The sequence below is a fragment of the Rhinolophus hipposideros genome (assembly GCF_964194185.1).
Source record: "Rhinolophus hipposideros genome assembly, chromosome: 11".
NCBI lineage: Eukaryota > Metazoa > Chordata > Mammalia > Chiroptera > Rhinolophidae > Rhinolophus > Rhinolophus hipposideros.
This window is the reverse complement of record NC_138057.1, coordinates 79,157,734-79,172,468: the sequence shown is the minus strand read 5'-3', so window position 1 is coordinate 79,172,468 and position 14,735 is coordinate 79,157,734. Positions and strand designations below refer to the sequence as shown.

Here is a 14,735-nt window from a genome sequence, read left to right as displayed (position 1 = left end):
GTTTCCTTACCTGAAGTTCCCATCACACCCGGGGGACCAGGCATCAGGTGGGATTTAGCAAAAGGAGCGGCCGCCGGGGGCAGGAGAGCGGGTTGGATGGCAGGCGTGCGGACCACGGGGGCGTGCCGCGCGACCGGGACCATGGCATCGTCGTCTTTACACGGCGCCCGTGCGTCTTCACTCTCCAAGGACTGGGAGATGGATGACGTCGAGCTGACTTCATCCAAGTCTTCATAATACCTCTGAGACAGGAAGGCTGACCGCGTCAGCCTGGCTACAAAGCCCACGACAAAACACAAGTCAGACAACTCGAAGCAAGTCCAAAAGCTATGCAATTTTCACTGTCGACAGAGAAATATCCAGTTTGTAAAGACGATTTAATTATTATCCACTTATTTTAAGTGGATGCAGCTGTTGTCAAAAGTGAACAAGATGGTTGGGGCGGGGTGGGGGGTCCTCTGCTCAAATGGGGCTTTGAAATACCGAGCTGTGCAGGACAAGGACGTTTTGATGGTCAGACAAAAAAAAGTGAAGTGAGAGACAGAACGAATGCTGGTACAAAGCAGGAGGCTGAGCCCTCACCAGTTCTCGCAGGCAGAATAATAACATATCAGAACAGACAATCTCCCACAGTACAGTCAACAGTCACACTGTTGCTGTCACTTCCCAACAATAAATTTCTAAGAACAAGCCTAATGCAAACTGGGAAAAAAGAAGGTTCCCAGTCCTGCCTCAAACATTTCCAGAGAAATCTAATGATTCCTTTCCATCATTAGGTTAAAAAAAAAAAAAAAAATCACTGAAACTAATCCTGACCTCCCGTGTTTTCCTTCTATAAACAATGAAGTAATGCTTTATGCCATTTTACTTTCTACCATGAATTTCGGAATGCATGTGACTGCCTGTGTACTGGGAAAAGACACAAAAACCAAAAATCCCAGCCCTTTCTCCTCCTCAACTTATTTGAAACAGCACCACTACTATTTATGACTTGTTTGTCCTATAGACATATCACTCTGTAAGATTTTGTTTGTCACAATTAAGTGTGACACAAGCAAATGCAACTGAAAACCAATGCTATGTGCTAGCCTGTGCGGTTCAACTTGGTAACCATTAGCCATCTGTGGCTATTTTAATTAAAAATAATTAAAAGTCAATAAATGAAAACTTCTAATCCTCCGTTGTATCCGACATGTCAAGGGCCCGATGCCACACGTGGCTACTCTACTGAACAGCACAGACACAGAACAGTTCTATCGTCACAGAAAGTCCTACTGGACAGCACTGAGCCAGGGTACTTTGATGCAAGTCCCTATGTAGCAGGCGCCCTCGAAATTCCATCCCTACCCACCAGCACCGGCAGTAAAATTGCAGTTGACGCTCGTAAGACCTGACATGGTGCCAGGCGCTGCACAAAGCATCTATCCACGTTCTCTCATTTAATCTTCACAATTACCTACACATTAGAAATTGCTCTTCTCTGTCTTTACGCTTAGAAAGGTTAAGTAACTTGCCCAGGGTCATGAACTTGGTAAGTGGTAGGGCCAGAATTCAAACCTGGCTTGAACGAGTACATGTTTAATACACTGAACCCCGTGCCTGACAGAATCCTGCTGCCATGGCCTGTGCTCCCGGGGGTCACACCCAGGGTTATGCTGTTAGATGGTTCTATCAGATGGTAAAGGGATTCTGCAGACATGATTAAGGTTACTAGTCCACCAACCTTCAAACAGAGGTTAGCCTGGATTATCCGGGGGGCCCAATGTGAAATCTCACGAGCTCTTAAAGGCAGAGAAATGAAGCCAAAGCGGAAGTCAGAGATGTGGCAGAAGGGACAGCAGAGACCTGACGCACAGGACTCAGTGTGCTGCGGTCGGCGCGCAGGTGAGGGGGCTGGAGCGCACCCCGGGAAAGAAGGCCCTCGGTCCCATGGCGGCAAGGAACTGTCGAAGTGGGAGCTTCCCTGGGGCCTTCGGGAGAACTCAGCCAGCCAACACCTCCACTTCAGCCTGGGGGCCCTGAGCGCTGGGCCCAGGGGAGCGGCCGCGCGCCTGGGCTTCTGACCCATTCGACTGTGTGATCCTAAGTGGCGTTTGAAGCCACTAAGCTTGTGATCCCTTGTTATGGCATCCATAGAAAGCTACTAGAAACCTCAGAGCCTCTTGGGGCCACAATGACCTCCACTGTTTCTCTAAAATCCTATTTCCTGAGTGCAACAAAAGATGACTCAGAGTCATCACCATTAAGAACTGAACAGAGAAAGAAACCGACCTAACTATGTAACTTTCAAGGTCTGATATAACCTGGGGGTTCTCTGTTTCCTTCCTTACCTTTCTGATGCCATTCACGGGCTTTGGGGGGAGGGAGATGCATCAATTGGAAGCTGCAGTGGACATGCTCACTTGCAGAGGCCAGGGGCCTGGACAGGTTCCTCTCCCAACGGTGCTGCCCCCACAGCTGATAAATACCACTCCCTACTGTGACCAAGGATGCAGCTACCTTCCTGACTTTAGAAACAGGGGCCCACTGAAACCTAAAGAATCTTATTCTGCTTAAATACTACCCTATTTCCCCGAAAATAAGACCTAGCTGGACAATCAGCTCTAATGCGCCTTTTGGAGCAAAAATTAATGTAAGACCCGGTATTTTATTACATTAAATATTATGTTACATTATATTATATTTTAATTATGTAAGACTCGGTCTTACATTATAGTAAAATAAGACCAGGTCTTACATTAATTTTTGCTCCAAAAGACGCATTAGACCTGATTGTCCAGCTAGGTCTTATTTTCGGGGAAACACGGTAGCTCAGATTAGGAAAGGCAGAAAGCCACAGTAACAGGAAGAAAAAAAAAGACAGACGTTGTGATCATCTCCGTAGATCCAGTAGACCCCACACCTTATGGGGACCCACGGCAAGTGTTCCCTCGCAGATCGAGGCAAGGATGCCCACGCACTGGACTCTGCTGTGAAGGTCCTACCAGGGAAATAAGGCAAGAAGAATAAAATGCAAAGACTGAAAAGGCAGAAAGAAAAGTGTGAGTATCTCTGGAGGACATAACTGTTTCCTTAGAAAGTCGAAGAAATAACTAGACATATTATTTGAATAAATGAGTTTAGCCAAGATGGGGATAGTCAACGTACAAAGCATCTAATGCATCTCCATATACCACACCTAACATAAAACATGCGATTTAGGGGGAAAGCCCCCACCAGTGTAAGAGCATCAGAAAAGTCGAACTCTTAGGAATAAATCTAACGAAAGGTATGTTTGTCCTCCGTGCAGCAAACATTAAGAGAAAGTAAAGACCCAAATAAACACATACCGTGTTTAGGAACTGAAAGATCAATATTGTACAAACGTCAGTTCTCTCAAGTTGATCTAGAGATTCAATACAATCCCAATCAAAATTGCAACTATTCTCTGAAGGCTGAAGCTAGTAGAATTTAACAAGACAATTCTAATATGAATATGAAAACAGAAAGCACCAAGAAGAGCCAAAATATTCTAGATCATGAGTCGGCACAAACTACAACCATAGGCCAGCTGCCTGTTTTCACAAAAGTTTTACCGAAACCTACAGGTACCCACCTTTTTACATACTGTCTGCGGCTGTTTTCCCATTCAAAAGGCAGAGTTGAGTACCAGCTTTCCCCGAAAATAAGACCTAGCCAGACCATCAGCCCTAATGCGCCTTTTGGAGCAAAAATTAATATAAGACCCAGTCTTATTTTAGTATGACATATTAAAGGTCCATTCCAGACCTTTAAATTCAACCCCTAAAACTGCAAATTTATCATGGATTTTACTATCTAATAATACCACGGATCCATAAAATTTATGGCGTTCATAAACAGAAATGTTCGTCAATGAAAACGTTCAAAAACTGAGGTACCACTGTAATATAAGACCGGGTCTTATGTAATATACATTAATTTTTGCTCCAAAAGACGCATTAGACCTGATGGTCCGGCTAGGTCTTACATTCGGGGAAACACGGTCTATGGATAACTGATTTACAACAAAGGAAAGAAGTCTTTTCAATGAACAGTGTTAGACAATCAGATAGCTAAATACAGAAAAATGACACGTGAGCCATTTATATCATATGCAATAATCAATTCTGGTAGTATAAACAAAATGTGGTACACCCATACAATGGAATACTATTCAGCAATAAAAAGGAACGAGCCACTGATACATGTTACGTACGCATCGTGGGTGAGCTTCAAGAACATTACACTACGTGAAAGCCAAACCAAAAGACTACATGATTCAATTTACACACAATTTCTTCAAAAGGCAGATCCACAGAGAAAGAAGACAGATTAATGGATGCTGAAGGGAGAATAGAAACTGATTACAAACAAGCATGAGAAAACTCTTTAAGTGATGAACATATTCTAAAACTGGAATGTGGTGACGGTTATAAAACTCCATACGTTTACCAAGAAACATCAAGCTGTACACTTACAAAAGGGGAATTTTATGATATGTAAATTATACCTCAATAAAGTTGTTAAAAAATAAATTCCAGCTAGATAGATCTCAATCTGAAAGGCAAAACATTAACATTTGTAGACAGTAATAAAAGTGCACACACTTTCTTACCTAGAGATAGAGAAGGATTTCTTAAATAGCACAGCAAGTACTAAGTGTAAAAGAAAAGGCCGACAAATCTGTTTTAACATTAAGAACTTCTGTTCACTAAAAGTTATCATTAAGAGGATAAAAAGGCAGCAACAAAGTGATTATGTGCAACCCATCTAACCAAAGAGCTGGTAATCAAGAACTTATAAAAACGTCTACAAATCAGTAAGACACTATCGAATAGATAATGAGCAAAGGATTTAATCAGGCACGTCACAAAAGATCGGGTTTGGTTACAAGGAAAAAAAATGGACAGCAGCAAGCTGGGCAAGGGTGTGGGGCAGCTGGAATATTCACATCTTGATGGTAAAAGTGTAAATCAGTACAACCACTCAGGAAAACTGTATGGCAATATCTACTAAAGCTGAGTATATGGACAGAATACGAGCCAACAATTCCACTCAAGACATGTGACCGGATAAAACAGTACATATGGCTCAAGAGACATGCACAAGAAAGCTCAGAACAACATTCCATTCTATTGCAGCTAAAAACTGGCCAGAGCACATGGCCACCATTAGAACGGATCAACAAATGCTGTACATTCATATAACACAATACCACACAACAACAAGGCAAAACCTAACAGCTACACCAGTGACATGAATGACTCTTACAGACCTGATGTGAAACAAGGGAAATCCACGCAGAGGATGAACGAATGGGCTTACACCGCATGCAAAGACCCCGGGCACATGCAAATCAAAACTACAGTGTTTGGGGAGGCATGCTTTAATAGCAAAACTGTCAAGAAAAGCAAAGATAAAAGAGACTAAACAGAACGACAACTTTAATGCAATACACGATCCTGGATTGAATCTTAGATTTTTTAAAAAGAATGGCTGTGCAGGACATAAGGGGGGTAGTTGGTAAATTGTGAGTATGGATTGCATATTAGGTAATAGTATTAAATCAACGTTAAATTAACTAAATGTGATCACTGTATTATGGTTGTGTAAGAGAACATCCTTGCTCTTAAAAGACACATGCCAAAATATTTAGGAGTCAAGGGTCCTGTCTGCACCTTATCTTCAAACGGTTCATCAAAACTAATGACAGCAATGTGTGCATGTGTGGGAGTGAGGAGGAAAATAAAGCCATCTGGCAAACATTACTGGGATATATGGGTGAAGGGTAAGTGGGCATTCACTATTATTCTTACAGATAGGGGTTTGAAATTTTTCAAAATAAGTTGTAAATGTCAACAGGAAAAACAAATAAAAGCAAAGGCACACTACCACAGATGTCAGACAGTGGTACCTTTGGGGAGCAGGAAGATTGGGGGTGCACAAGAGGAAGGCCTAGCGAGGTGGCAATGACAAAGTTCTGTTTCTTAACCTGGGGAGAGGTGACAGAGACAAGTCTTTCTGTTTTGTGCACTTTTCTGTGTATGTGTTCTACTTCACAATTTTAAAAGTTAGAAATCTTTACATGCTGTTATTATTCTCTACAGAATATATCCTAATGTTACATCAGTATGATGTGCAGTTATCTGTTAATGTCTGTATTCCCTTCTTCATCAAAAGTTTTATGTGCTCAGAGACCATCTTTCTCTAATTTATCACCGTCTGGAACAAAGTAGGCAATAATATTTGTTGAATGAATGATTAAATTACATAAATCTCATTTCTAAAGAATCTATGATCAAGATATATTTAGAGATGTGGTTAAAGATTTGGGAACAAGGGTTTCTGGGTAAAATCTTGGCAATAAAATTCACAGGGTTTGGATAAGCAAATTATGGCCTTTATACAACAGAATATTGTGTAGTCATTATAAGGCATATGTTCAAAGAATATTTAAAAACAGAAGGCAGAGGGAGGCTCACGAAATTTTTAAAAATTTCCCCCCGTTTTTCTATTGCAGTAAAATACACATAATGTGAAATCTACTTCGTATTAACCACTAAGTATGCTCTTCACTGGCATTAAGTACATCAACAAGGCTGTGCAGCCATCGCCACTATCCACCTCCAGAATTCTTTCCATCTTGCAAAATTGAACCTCTGTACCATTAGACACTAACTCCCCATTTGCCCTCCCCCTCAGCTCCTGGCAATCACCATCTACTTCCTGTCTCTATGAATCCGACCACTCTAGGGACCTCAGATAAGTGGACTCACACAGTGTTTGTCCTTCTGTGACTGGCTTCTTTCACTTAGCCCGATGTCCTCCAGGTTCACGCAAACTGTAGTGTGTATCAGGATTTCCTGCCTTTTTCAGGATTTCCCCCATTTTACTTATCTATTCATTTGTTGATGGATATTTGGCTTGCTTTTATCTTTCAGCTATTGTGAATAACCCTGCCGTGAACATGTATACAAAATATCTGAGCCCCTGCTTTCAGTTCTTTGGGGTACATACATGCCCACAGTGGACTGCTGGATTATATGGTAATTCTATTTTTAATTTTTTGAGGAACCACCAAACTGTTTTCCCCAGTGCAGCACCAATTTAGATTCCTACTAATAGTGCACAAGAGTTCCAAGTTGTTCACATCCCTGTCAACACTTGTTGTTTTCTGTTTTGTAGTAAGGACTTGGAAGTTGACTCAGACAGTTGGAGCGCCGTGCTGCTAACGCTGAGGTCGCCAGTTCGATTCCCACATGGGCCTGTGAGCTGCGCCCTCTACAGCTAAGATTGTGAACAACGGCTCTCCCTGGAGCTGGGCTCCCGTGAGCAGCCGGAGGTTGGTGAGAGCAGCCGGAGGTTGGTGAGAGCAGCCGTGGGCTGCTGTGTGCTGCCATCGTCTACCATGTGCTGCCATGAGAGGCTGGTGGTCAGCGTGAGCGGCCGGCAGTGGTGAGAGCTGCGGCCGAACAACGACTGGCGACCGACTGCCTCAGCCGGTGGGGAGAGCAAGGCTCATAATACCAGCATGGGCCAGGGAGCTGTGTCCTACACAACTAGACTGAGAAACAACAGCTTAAACCAAGGTGGTGGTGGTAAGGGAGGTGGGAGATGGGGGGGAAAAATCAGGACACAAAATTATAAATATAATTGTCCCAGCCTCATTTTCAAAAAAATCAAATTTACATATACAAAGAAAAAAGTTAAAGAGTAACAGCCGAAATGACATAATTGATGCCGTATCTCGGTTGAGGGATAATAGTAATTTTTATTCTTCTTTATACTTTTCCATATTTTTCCAATTATCTACCAAGAGAATTCTTTAGATAAGGAAAAAGATTACTATAAAATTCACTTGTCTGTAACTATTACTTATCTAATTTAGTTTTACATGATTACAGAAAAACTAATCAAATCATGATACAGTAAGATTAAATTAAATTTCCTTCTGCAATTTTAATTACCAAAAAGCATCTGTTGTTAGGATAAAAGAAAAAAAAATTTCGACTCAAAACAGGAATTTAAAGAAAAAAGCAGATATGGGCACTAAAACAAAGCCCAGTTATACCTGAAGTTGTATATAACATATATTTTAAAAAAGAAAACTGAGATAGATATCTAGATAATAGCAAAAACAATTTTTTCCCCATCAGTTATATCACTTCTTTTTAGCAAATGTTTTTAGCCATCATTCTCTAATCGGTGGGGTTTTCTCTTTCTTCTTAAGAAGCCTTTTTTCAAATACAATCGCACTCAAAACCCCACACAAATCAGTAAAAATAAAGCTTTGAAGCAGAGGTTCCAGTGCCTGGAGCCAGCTCAGCCTCCCCAGGTCCTTGGGAACAACTACCACATAGCCTGAGGTCTGCAGAAAACATTCAAAAGCCGAAACAACTACCTGAGCTGCTTGGTCAAGTGTGTACAAGCAGCTTCCTGCTCCAACATTCACATAAACGACAGGTTCCAGGGACATTCTCTCTACGCCCCTATTAAGAACCAAAAGGAAAACAGAGGCACACACTCCCCATTCTACTCCCACGCCACATACTGTATGGTTTGTGCTAAAAATGCAGGACCTGTTTGTTCCCTTTACCTGGCGCAGTGGATCTCACTGGTGGGGTCTTCCTCTTGGCCAAGAAGTTTCTCAGTTGTGCCTGTTTCACAGGGGACAGTTTAGCTGCAAGAAATTCATGAACTCATAAATGCTTAAGACTCGGTCGGCAGATGAAAGAAAACAGAGTTAGAGGACTGGGAAGAATGCATTTACCTGGTACTCTGGGCAAAGGTTTAGTGTGACAGTCTATGGTGGTTTTCAACAAAGCATCGCGCAGGCTTTCGAGGTCACTGTCAAGACTGAATTAGGATAGTGTTACATACAAACCAACTACGCTCGGAGAAATCTTAGGGGCGGAGGATACACTATCCTAAATGTAAGTGCAAGAGATGAGAGCATCCCCAGTACAAAAACAGGAAATCTGACCAATTGGTACAATCAACCCAAAAGAGACCATGGTCTCAACATTATATACCACCCCTACGGCAAACACAACACTGATAGGACTTCAACAGAAAGGGCATTTAAAAGCTACACATTCAGCCAAAAGGCAGAAACACAAAACCACCTCGGGAACTTCAGGGGTCAACTGTCTAACTGCGAGGGTCCGAAAGTTTCCACACTCAAGCAAAGTGACAAATCTGAGCTTTGAGACAAGTCAGTCAACCTAATCCCATCGGTTAATTTTCAACAAAACAACAATCCTGTTACTGTATCTGCCATCACCTGAGCACCTGCTCGTCCCACCGGGCATACCTAGACTTCAGTGACCTCTCCAACAATCCCATGGGGCAGGTACTATTATCCCCAGTCTTCAGGGGAAGGAACGATGGATCAGAGAAGGTGAGGAATCTAACCAGGACATCTGAACCACTTTAAGACGACTCCACCTTGCTGTCAAACATTTATTCCCTCACTCATTCCTTCATTCAGCCCTATTCATGGAGTTCGAGCGGCTTTGACAGGCTGGCTCTCCTGCACACCTGTAACTGCTGCTCTGGGACGGAACGGCCGTGGGAAGACTCCATCGGGAAGTATGGTTATAGAGACGGAGCTGCTGGAGGCTGTCCACCAGGTGATTCAACCTCTTCCTCTGCTGGTTGATGATTTCCCGGTTGTTGGCTAGGGTGTTAAACAGCGTCTCTCGCTCTGGCACAAGCAGGCGCCTGTTGACAGCAATGAGAAAAGAATTAAACGTGAGTGGTTTCAGTTAAGGGACCTTCCACAGAAGAAAAAAAAAAAAGACTACAAGAAATTACTAGAACATAAAAAGGGAACAAAAGCCTACTAAGAACGAAACGTAATGAGGAAAGAGCAATTTAGGATCCTGCGGGCCAGGCCTCAGGTATAATCAGGGAGAACCCCCGCGTCTCCAGGGTAGGTCAGGGCAGACGGACTCCTAACAGAGGAAAAGTTCACGCAGTTATACACTTAGGATATGTGTGCTGTCTGTACGTAAACTATACAGATGAAAAAGCAAAAGCCCAGGGCTTCGCTGAAAGTCCATGGGCATCTCTTCACAGAGCCGTCAGGAAACAATGGAACAGCACAGATTTCACGGCAGGAGGAACCCACCCAAAAGAACTAAAACAAGAAGAGGACAGTTCCCTTTCATACTCGAGACAAGGTAGTTCAAGAGAAATGTTAGAAACGCATTTCAATAGGATACAAGGTCATACTTAGAGAAGGACCTAAAGCACAGACGTGCTAGAGAATTGTTTAAAAACCTGAACTCAGCAGAAAGGGGACTTAAAAAAAGCCACCTGCCAAGCAGAGCAGAAAGTACAGGCTGTCAGGTCAAGCCATTGTCTCACATGATTCAGAATGAGGGGAGTGAGCGGTGAAATGTGTAATGGGGTCCAGCTGTCTAAGGGGACAGGTGCTGCAGAACCTCCCCAGCCAGTGTCTGAGGGGTCATGCTCACCTCTACCTTCCCCTGCCTACGCCCCAAGTGAGATTCCTCAGGTCGAGCACAAAGCCTTTCTCCACGCAGCACAGTACAGTACAGTACAGTACAATACAGGGGATTAATTCCGCTCACTGAAGTTGAGGAACACTGTAGCCCCGCCCCTGACCACACCCACGCTGCTGCACTTCGAGGTTCTGAGATCCCACAGCATAATAAACAAACAAACATCACTTCTTGGTTCGTCTCCTAACATGGCTCATCACATTAAACAAATGTAGCGGTTTCAGAAATTGAGCATTTTGAGGGCTGATCCATTTTTCACATTTCTTGTGGGCACTTTACTGCTCTTATAATATACTGCATTCTATTCCTTCTGGAAAATATACGGCATAAAACCAAATATCCAGGGATAGAAGACCACAGTAAAAGGTTTTCCTGTACCTTTGTCATCATTCCTCTCATCCTTTTAATTAACCATACTAATTAGGAACGTTTTCTCAAAAAAAAAAAAAAATTTGGAATATACAAAAAAGCAAAGGAAAAAATTCCTCTTAAACCCATCTCACAACAATATCTGTGACTATTTTGACAGATGGCGTTCCAGCCTCTTTCCTATGTTTAGACCTCCACATGGAGATCACCCAGTGTGATTTTGTCTTACTTTTTCCATACTTTATATATTGTATCTAATCATTATCATTATGTAGCTTGTACATTCCGTGTAACACAGGAAATAAATTTAACATGGTTTTTTTGAGAAATGCTGGTCAATAGCTATAGTTATCTATATTAACAAAAAGTGACCAGATATGTTTTAGCCACTCCTCTCCTCTAACTTCTGGACAATCAGGGTCGATCCAATTTCTCACTATCAAAATTTGTACTGCAACATAAATTCTTTTATGTAAACTGTGGTGAGCATGGCTATTATCTCTACAGAACAAATTTCTAGAAGTAGAATGACTGGCTCAACGAGAATGAACATCTGTAGCGTTTTTTTAATAACTGCCCCTAAATCATCTTTTACTAAGGCAGCAGCAGTATCTGCTGCACCCTGCAGTGGGGGAGACCTCGCTCACTTCTGTTTTCTCTTTTGTTCCAGGTGCCGATCCCATTCCAAGTCTAAAACATCATTCACGTCTTGGACAGCAAATTTCACATACTGATGAAGGCGCCGAATTTCCTACAAAAAAAAAATGAAAAGGCACATAGCTCAGTTTGCCAATACCTTGGAAAAAGATGTATGAAAACAGCGAAAATGATTTTGAATTATTTTTATATTGAGAACCATAATGCACAAAGACAACATAACAGGCTTTGAGATCATCATTAGTACATTGTAATTAAAATGAAAACCAGAAACAACCTTTTTGAGTGTGACAGAGAGGTGGCGTGAAGAAAATAGAAACAGAACGGGTGTGCCGGCCGGGGGCTTTTAGGGAACAAACGCTCTTGCTTCGTTCTCATTTTTCAGCTCCTCTGAAGTATCTCAACATGGTCTAGGAATTTTCCACTGTACGTTAGTACCCCGACAGCGCATCCATTTAGTTTTTGCTCTCCCAACCATAAAATTAACTGTCCTACAGACAAAATTATCCTACAAAATAATACTGAAAATAATTTTCAATGCATCTATTCCTAAGATAGAACACATAAGTCCACCAATTGAGAAAAACTCATTTCTTCTGAAGAACAAAGAATCGTTATCAGCACTAGAAATTGAATTTACCATGATTAAAATTCTCATCTATTAACTAATTTTAGGCCTGCAATAATTTTCGTTAAATTTTGGTCAAGTATTAACCCTCACGGCTATCCCACTTGGCTCTCAAAAATTAAAACTAACGATGAAGCATTCCATTCAATACGCATACAAATGCAGATCATGTGCTGTAGACTGGGAAAGCTCTTTGCATCTGTACAAAGATCCTATTGTGTTACAATGCATTTTCAAAATTATTCTTGGAAAAGGGTATATGCCCCAACTGAAAAAGAAAACGTCATTTAAAGAGCGCCAGGCTGATTCCAGAAAGGGGCAATAACCTTAGCATCAAAAATAAACTCCACCTAACATCTGACTACAGCAGGGCCCTTTCTTGGAACACTCGAAATGCAATCACACCTCTAGACATTAGCTGACGCTGTTTCCTCTGAATGCTCTCCCAACTCTAGCAGAAAACAACTTTTCTTTTACGGCCCATCACAAATACTTCCTTTCTGTGGCCTAGCTGCTTCCCACAGCAACCTGTTCTACATTGTACTTTTCTGTCCATCTTTCCCTCGGCCACTTACCCAGCTGCAGGGACCACATGCTGCAGCGCAGCAGTGAAGGGCACAGGCTCTGAGTCAGACTGCCCAGGCTCTAAGGTCCAGCGTCTATTAGTGGTGAGACTTGCGTAGTCCTAGTATCTTTCTTTTGTACATGGTATGTACTCAGTAAATGCTAGCTATTATTATCTACTTAGCATTGTGAAAAAGAAAATGATTCTCTTTGAATGGGGGAAAGTGTCTCCCAAAAGCTGTCTGCTTTTCTTTTACAATAGTTTGGACACAGAGCAAGAGGTGAAAAGGCATGCAGGAAGAGAGTGTAACTAGATGCAGCATGGAGGCCTGTAATTTGATAAGTGGTGGGCAAGCAGCTGGCACCCTCTTGCTAAGGGAGTTAACATCCAGTGGGAGGAAGCGGCTAGGAACACAAGGGCTGCAGGTCACAGCAGGGGCTCCTGAGCTTTCGGGGAGGGGGAACTAGTTCTTTCGTTTTCCTACTGCAGGCAGGCTTATCAGGCGTGGGATGGAAATGGTGGACTTTCTGGGCAGGAGACCAGGGTCATCATACTCATAGACCCTCATGTTCTGGGTGAGGAAGGCCAGTGCTGCCACCTGTGCCCCTTTCCTGCTAGGATTCTAGGCAAATACAAGGAAGTGGGAGATGACCATCCCCGCCCTAAAGCTTATGATACAACAGTTCTGAAAAAAATCAAAAGATGAAAACAAAAACCAGATTTAACGAAGACAGAGAATAATTAACAATTAATGAGAAAAGTAACTTTGCTAAATTATGGCTTAGAGCAAAGAACCCAGGCAGGTGGGGGTTTCAATGGTGGTTCCACACCCACCAGCAACATCACCTCAGGCAAGCGCTTTAGCCTATGAGCCTCAATTTCCTGACCTGTACAATGGGATCAACAACTTATTTTGCAGAGCAGCTGGCTAAAGACTAGAAATAACATGTAAAAAACACCAAGCAGAGTACCTGGTGCTCAGTGATAGTCGCTAGTTTAATAATTATTATTCATGGTTTGATTTCTAAATATATCTTTTTCAACAGCATACTGTCCACCAAGCTTAAGGTCTAATTAAGAATTCTATTTTTGTTTAATTCAAAAACATTAAGGGAAAAACTGCCTTTTCTTTGTTGCAGTGAAGGAAGTCTATGCGAAGTGGGTGAATTATTCACAGCAAATTAACAACTTCACAAAGGCGGTCACCCAAAGCTCAGAAAGTCATCGTCAGGAGGGAGGGCAGCTGGAGGGGTTTGCTGGACAGCACGCTCTGCTGGACTCTCCTACCTGGAGCTGGGCTTCGCTCTTGGGATCCAGCGGTCTCTTATAGAGCAAATGCAGATATCCAGAGTCACGATTTCTCTCGTTTTGTTCTCTAGCTTCTTCAACACCAGCAAAGCCCTCAAGCAAAGTTGTTTTCAGGGCACTTATGTCTCCATGAAGAGACTAGAAAAGGTATAAAAATGTATTGATACAACGTGGTATTTCTAAGAAATAAACCTTTGTCTGCATCAAGGAAGGTGGTGTTTCTCAAACAGTTAACACGAGGAACATCTGAGTACAGTTAGTAGTCATGCAAAGAAGCATTTCACTGCTTAGAAAGATACCAACGTTCATTCTTAAAAATTGTTTTTCTTCCTCATTGAAAAAATATATATTCTAGTGATCAGAAACTCGGAAAATCAGAAAAGTATTAACAGTCCCTATAATCCTACTACCTGAAGACAATCCCTAACTCCCTGGTGAACTTTCCTCTTCCAAGCATGATATTTCAGACCAGAACTCTGGACTCAAGACAGTTCAAACTGGGGTCCTGGAGCCAGCACGCAGTGACTGGGTGGTTTTGGGCTCGTTATTTCACCTCTCTAAGCCTCGGTTTCCTGACTTGCAAAACAGAAAGAGTAACAATACTTACCACACAGGACGGTTGTGAGGATTCAATGAGATGCCACAGGCAAAGTTTTAGCACAGTGACTGGTACACAGTA

The 14,735-nt window shown here is 42.3% G+C and overlaps 1 protein-coding gene across 4 annotated transcripts in view; it reads right to left on the bottom strand.

Annotated features, from left to right (window-relative positions):
* NUP214 (nucleoporin 214) overlaps positions 1-14,735 on the bottom strand; it is a 92,012-nt gene that overhangs the window by 50,735 nt on the left and 26,542 nt on the right. For all 4 annotated transcript variants that reach the window (XM_081065510.1, XM_081065512.1, XM_081065511.1 and 1 more), the window contains exons 17-22: positions 14,036-14,194; positions 11,546-11,649; positions 9,541-9,723; positions 8,771-8,856; positions 8,597-8,680; positions 11-274 (exon numbers count right to left, since the gene is read on the bottom strand). In XM_081065510.1, the coding sequence (XP_080921636.1) occupies positions 11-274; positions 8,597-8,680; positions 8,771-8,856; positions 9,541-9,723; positions 11,546-11,649; positions 14,036-14,194 (880 nt within the window). The remainder of the gene's footprint in view (positions 1-10; positions 275-8,596; positions 8,681-8,770; positions 8,857-9,540; positions 9,724-11,545; positions 11,650-14,035; positions 14,195-14,735) is intronic.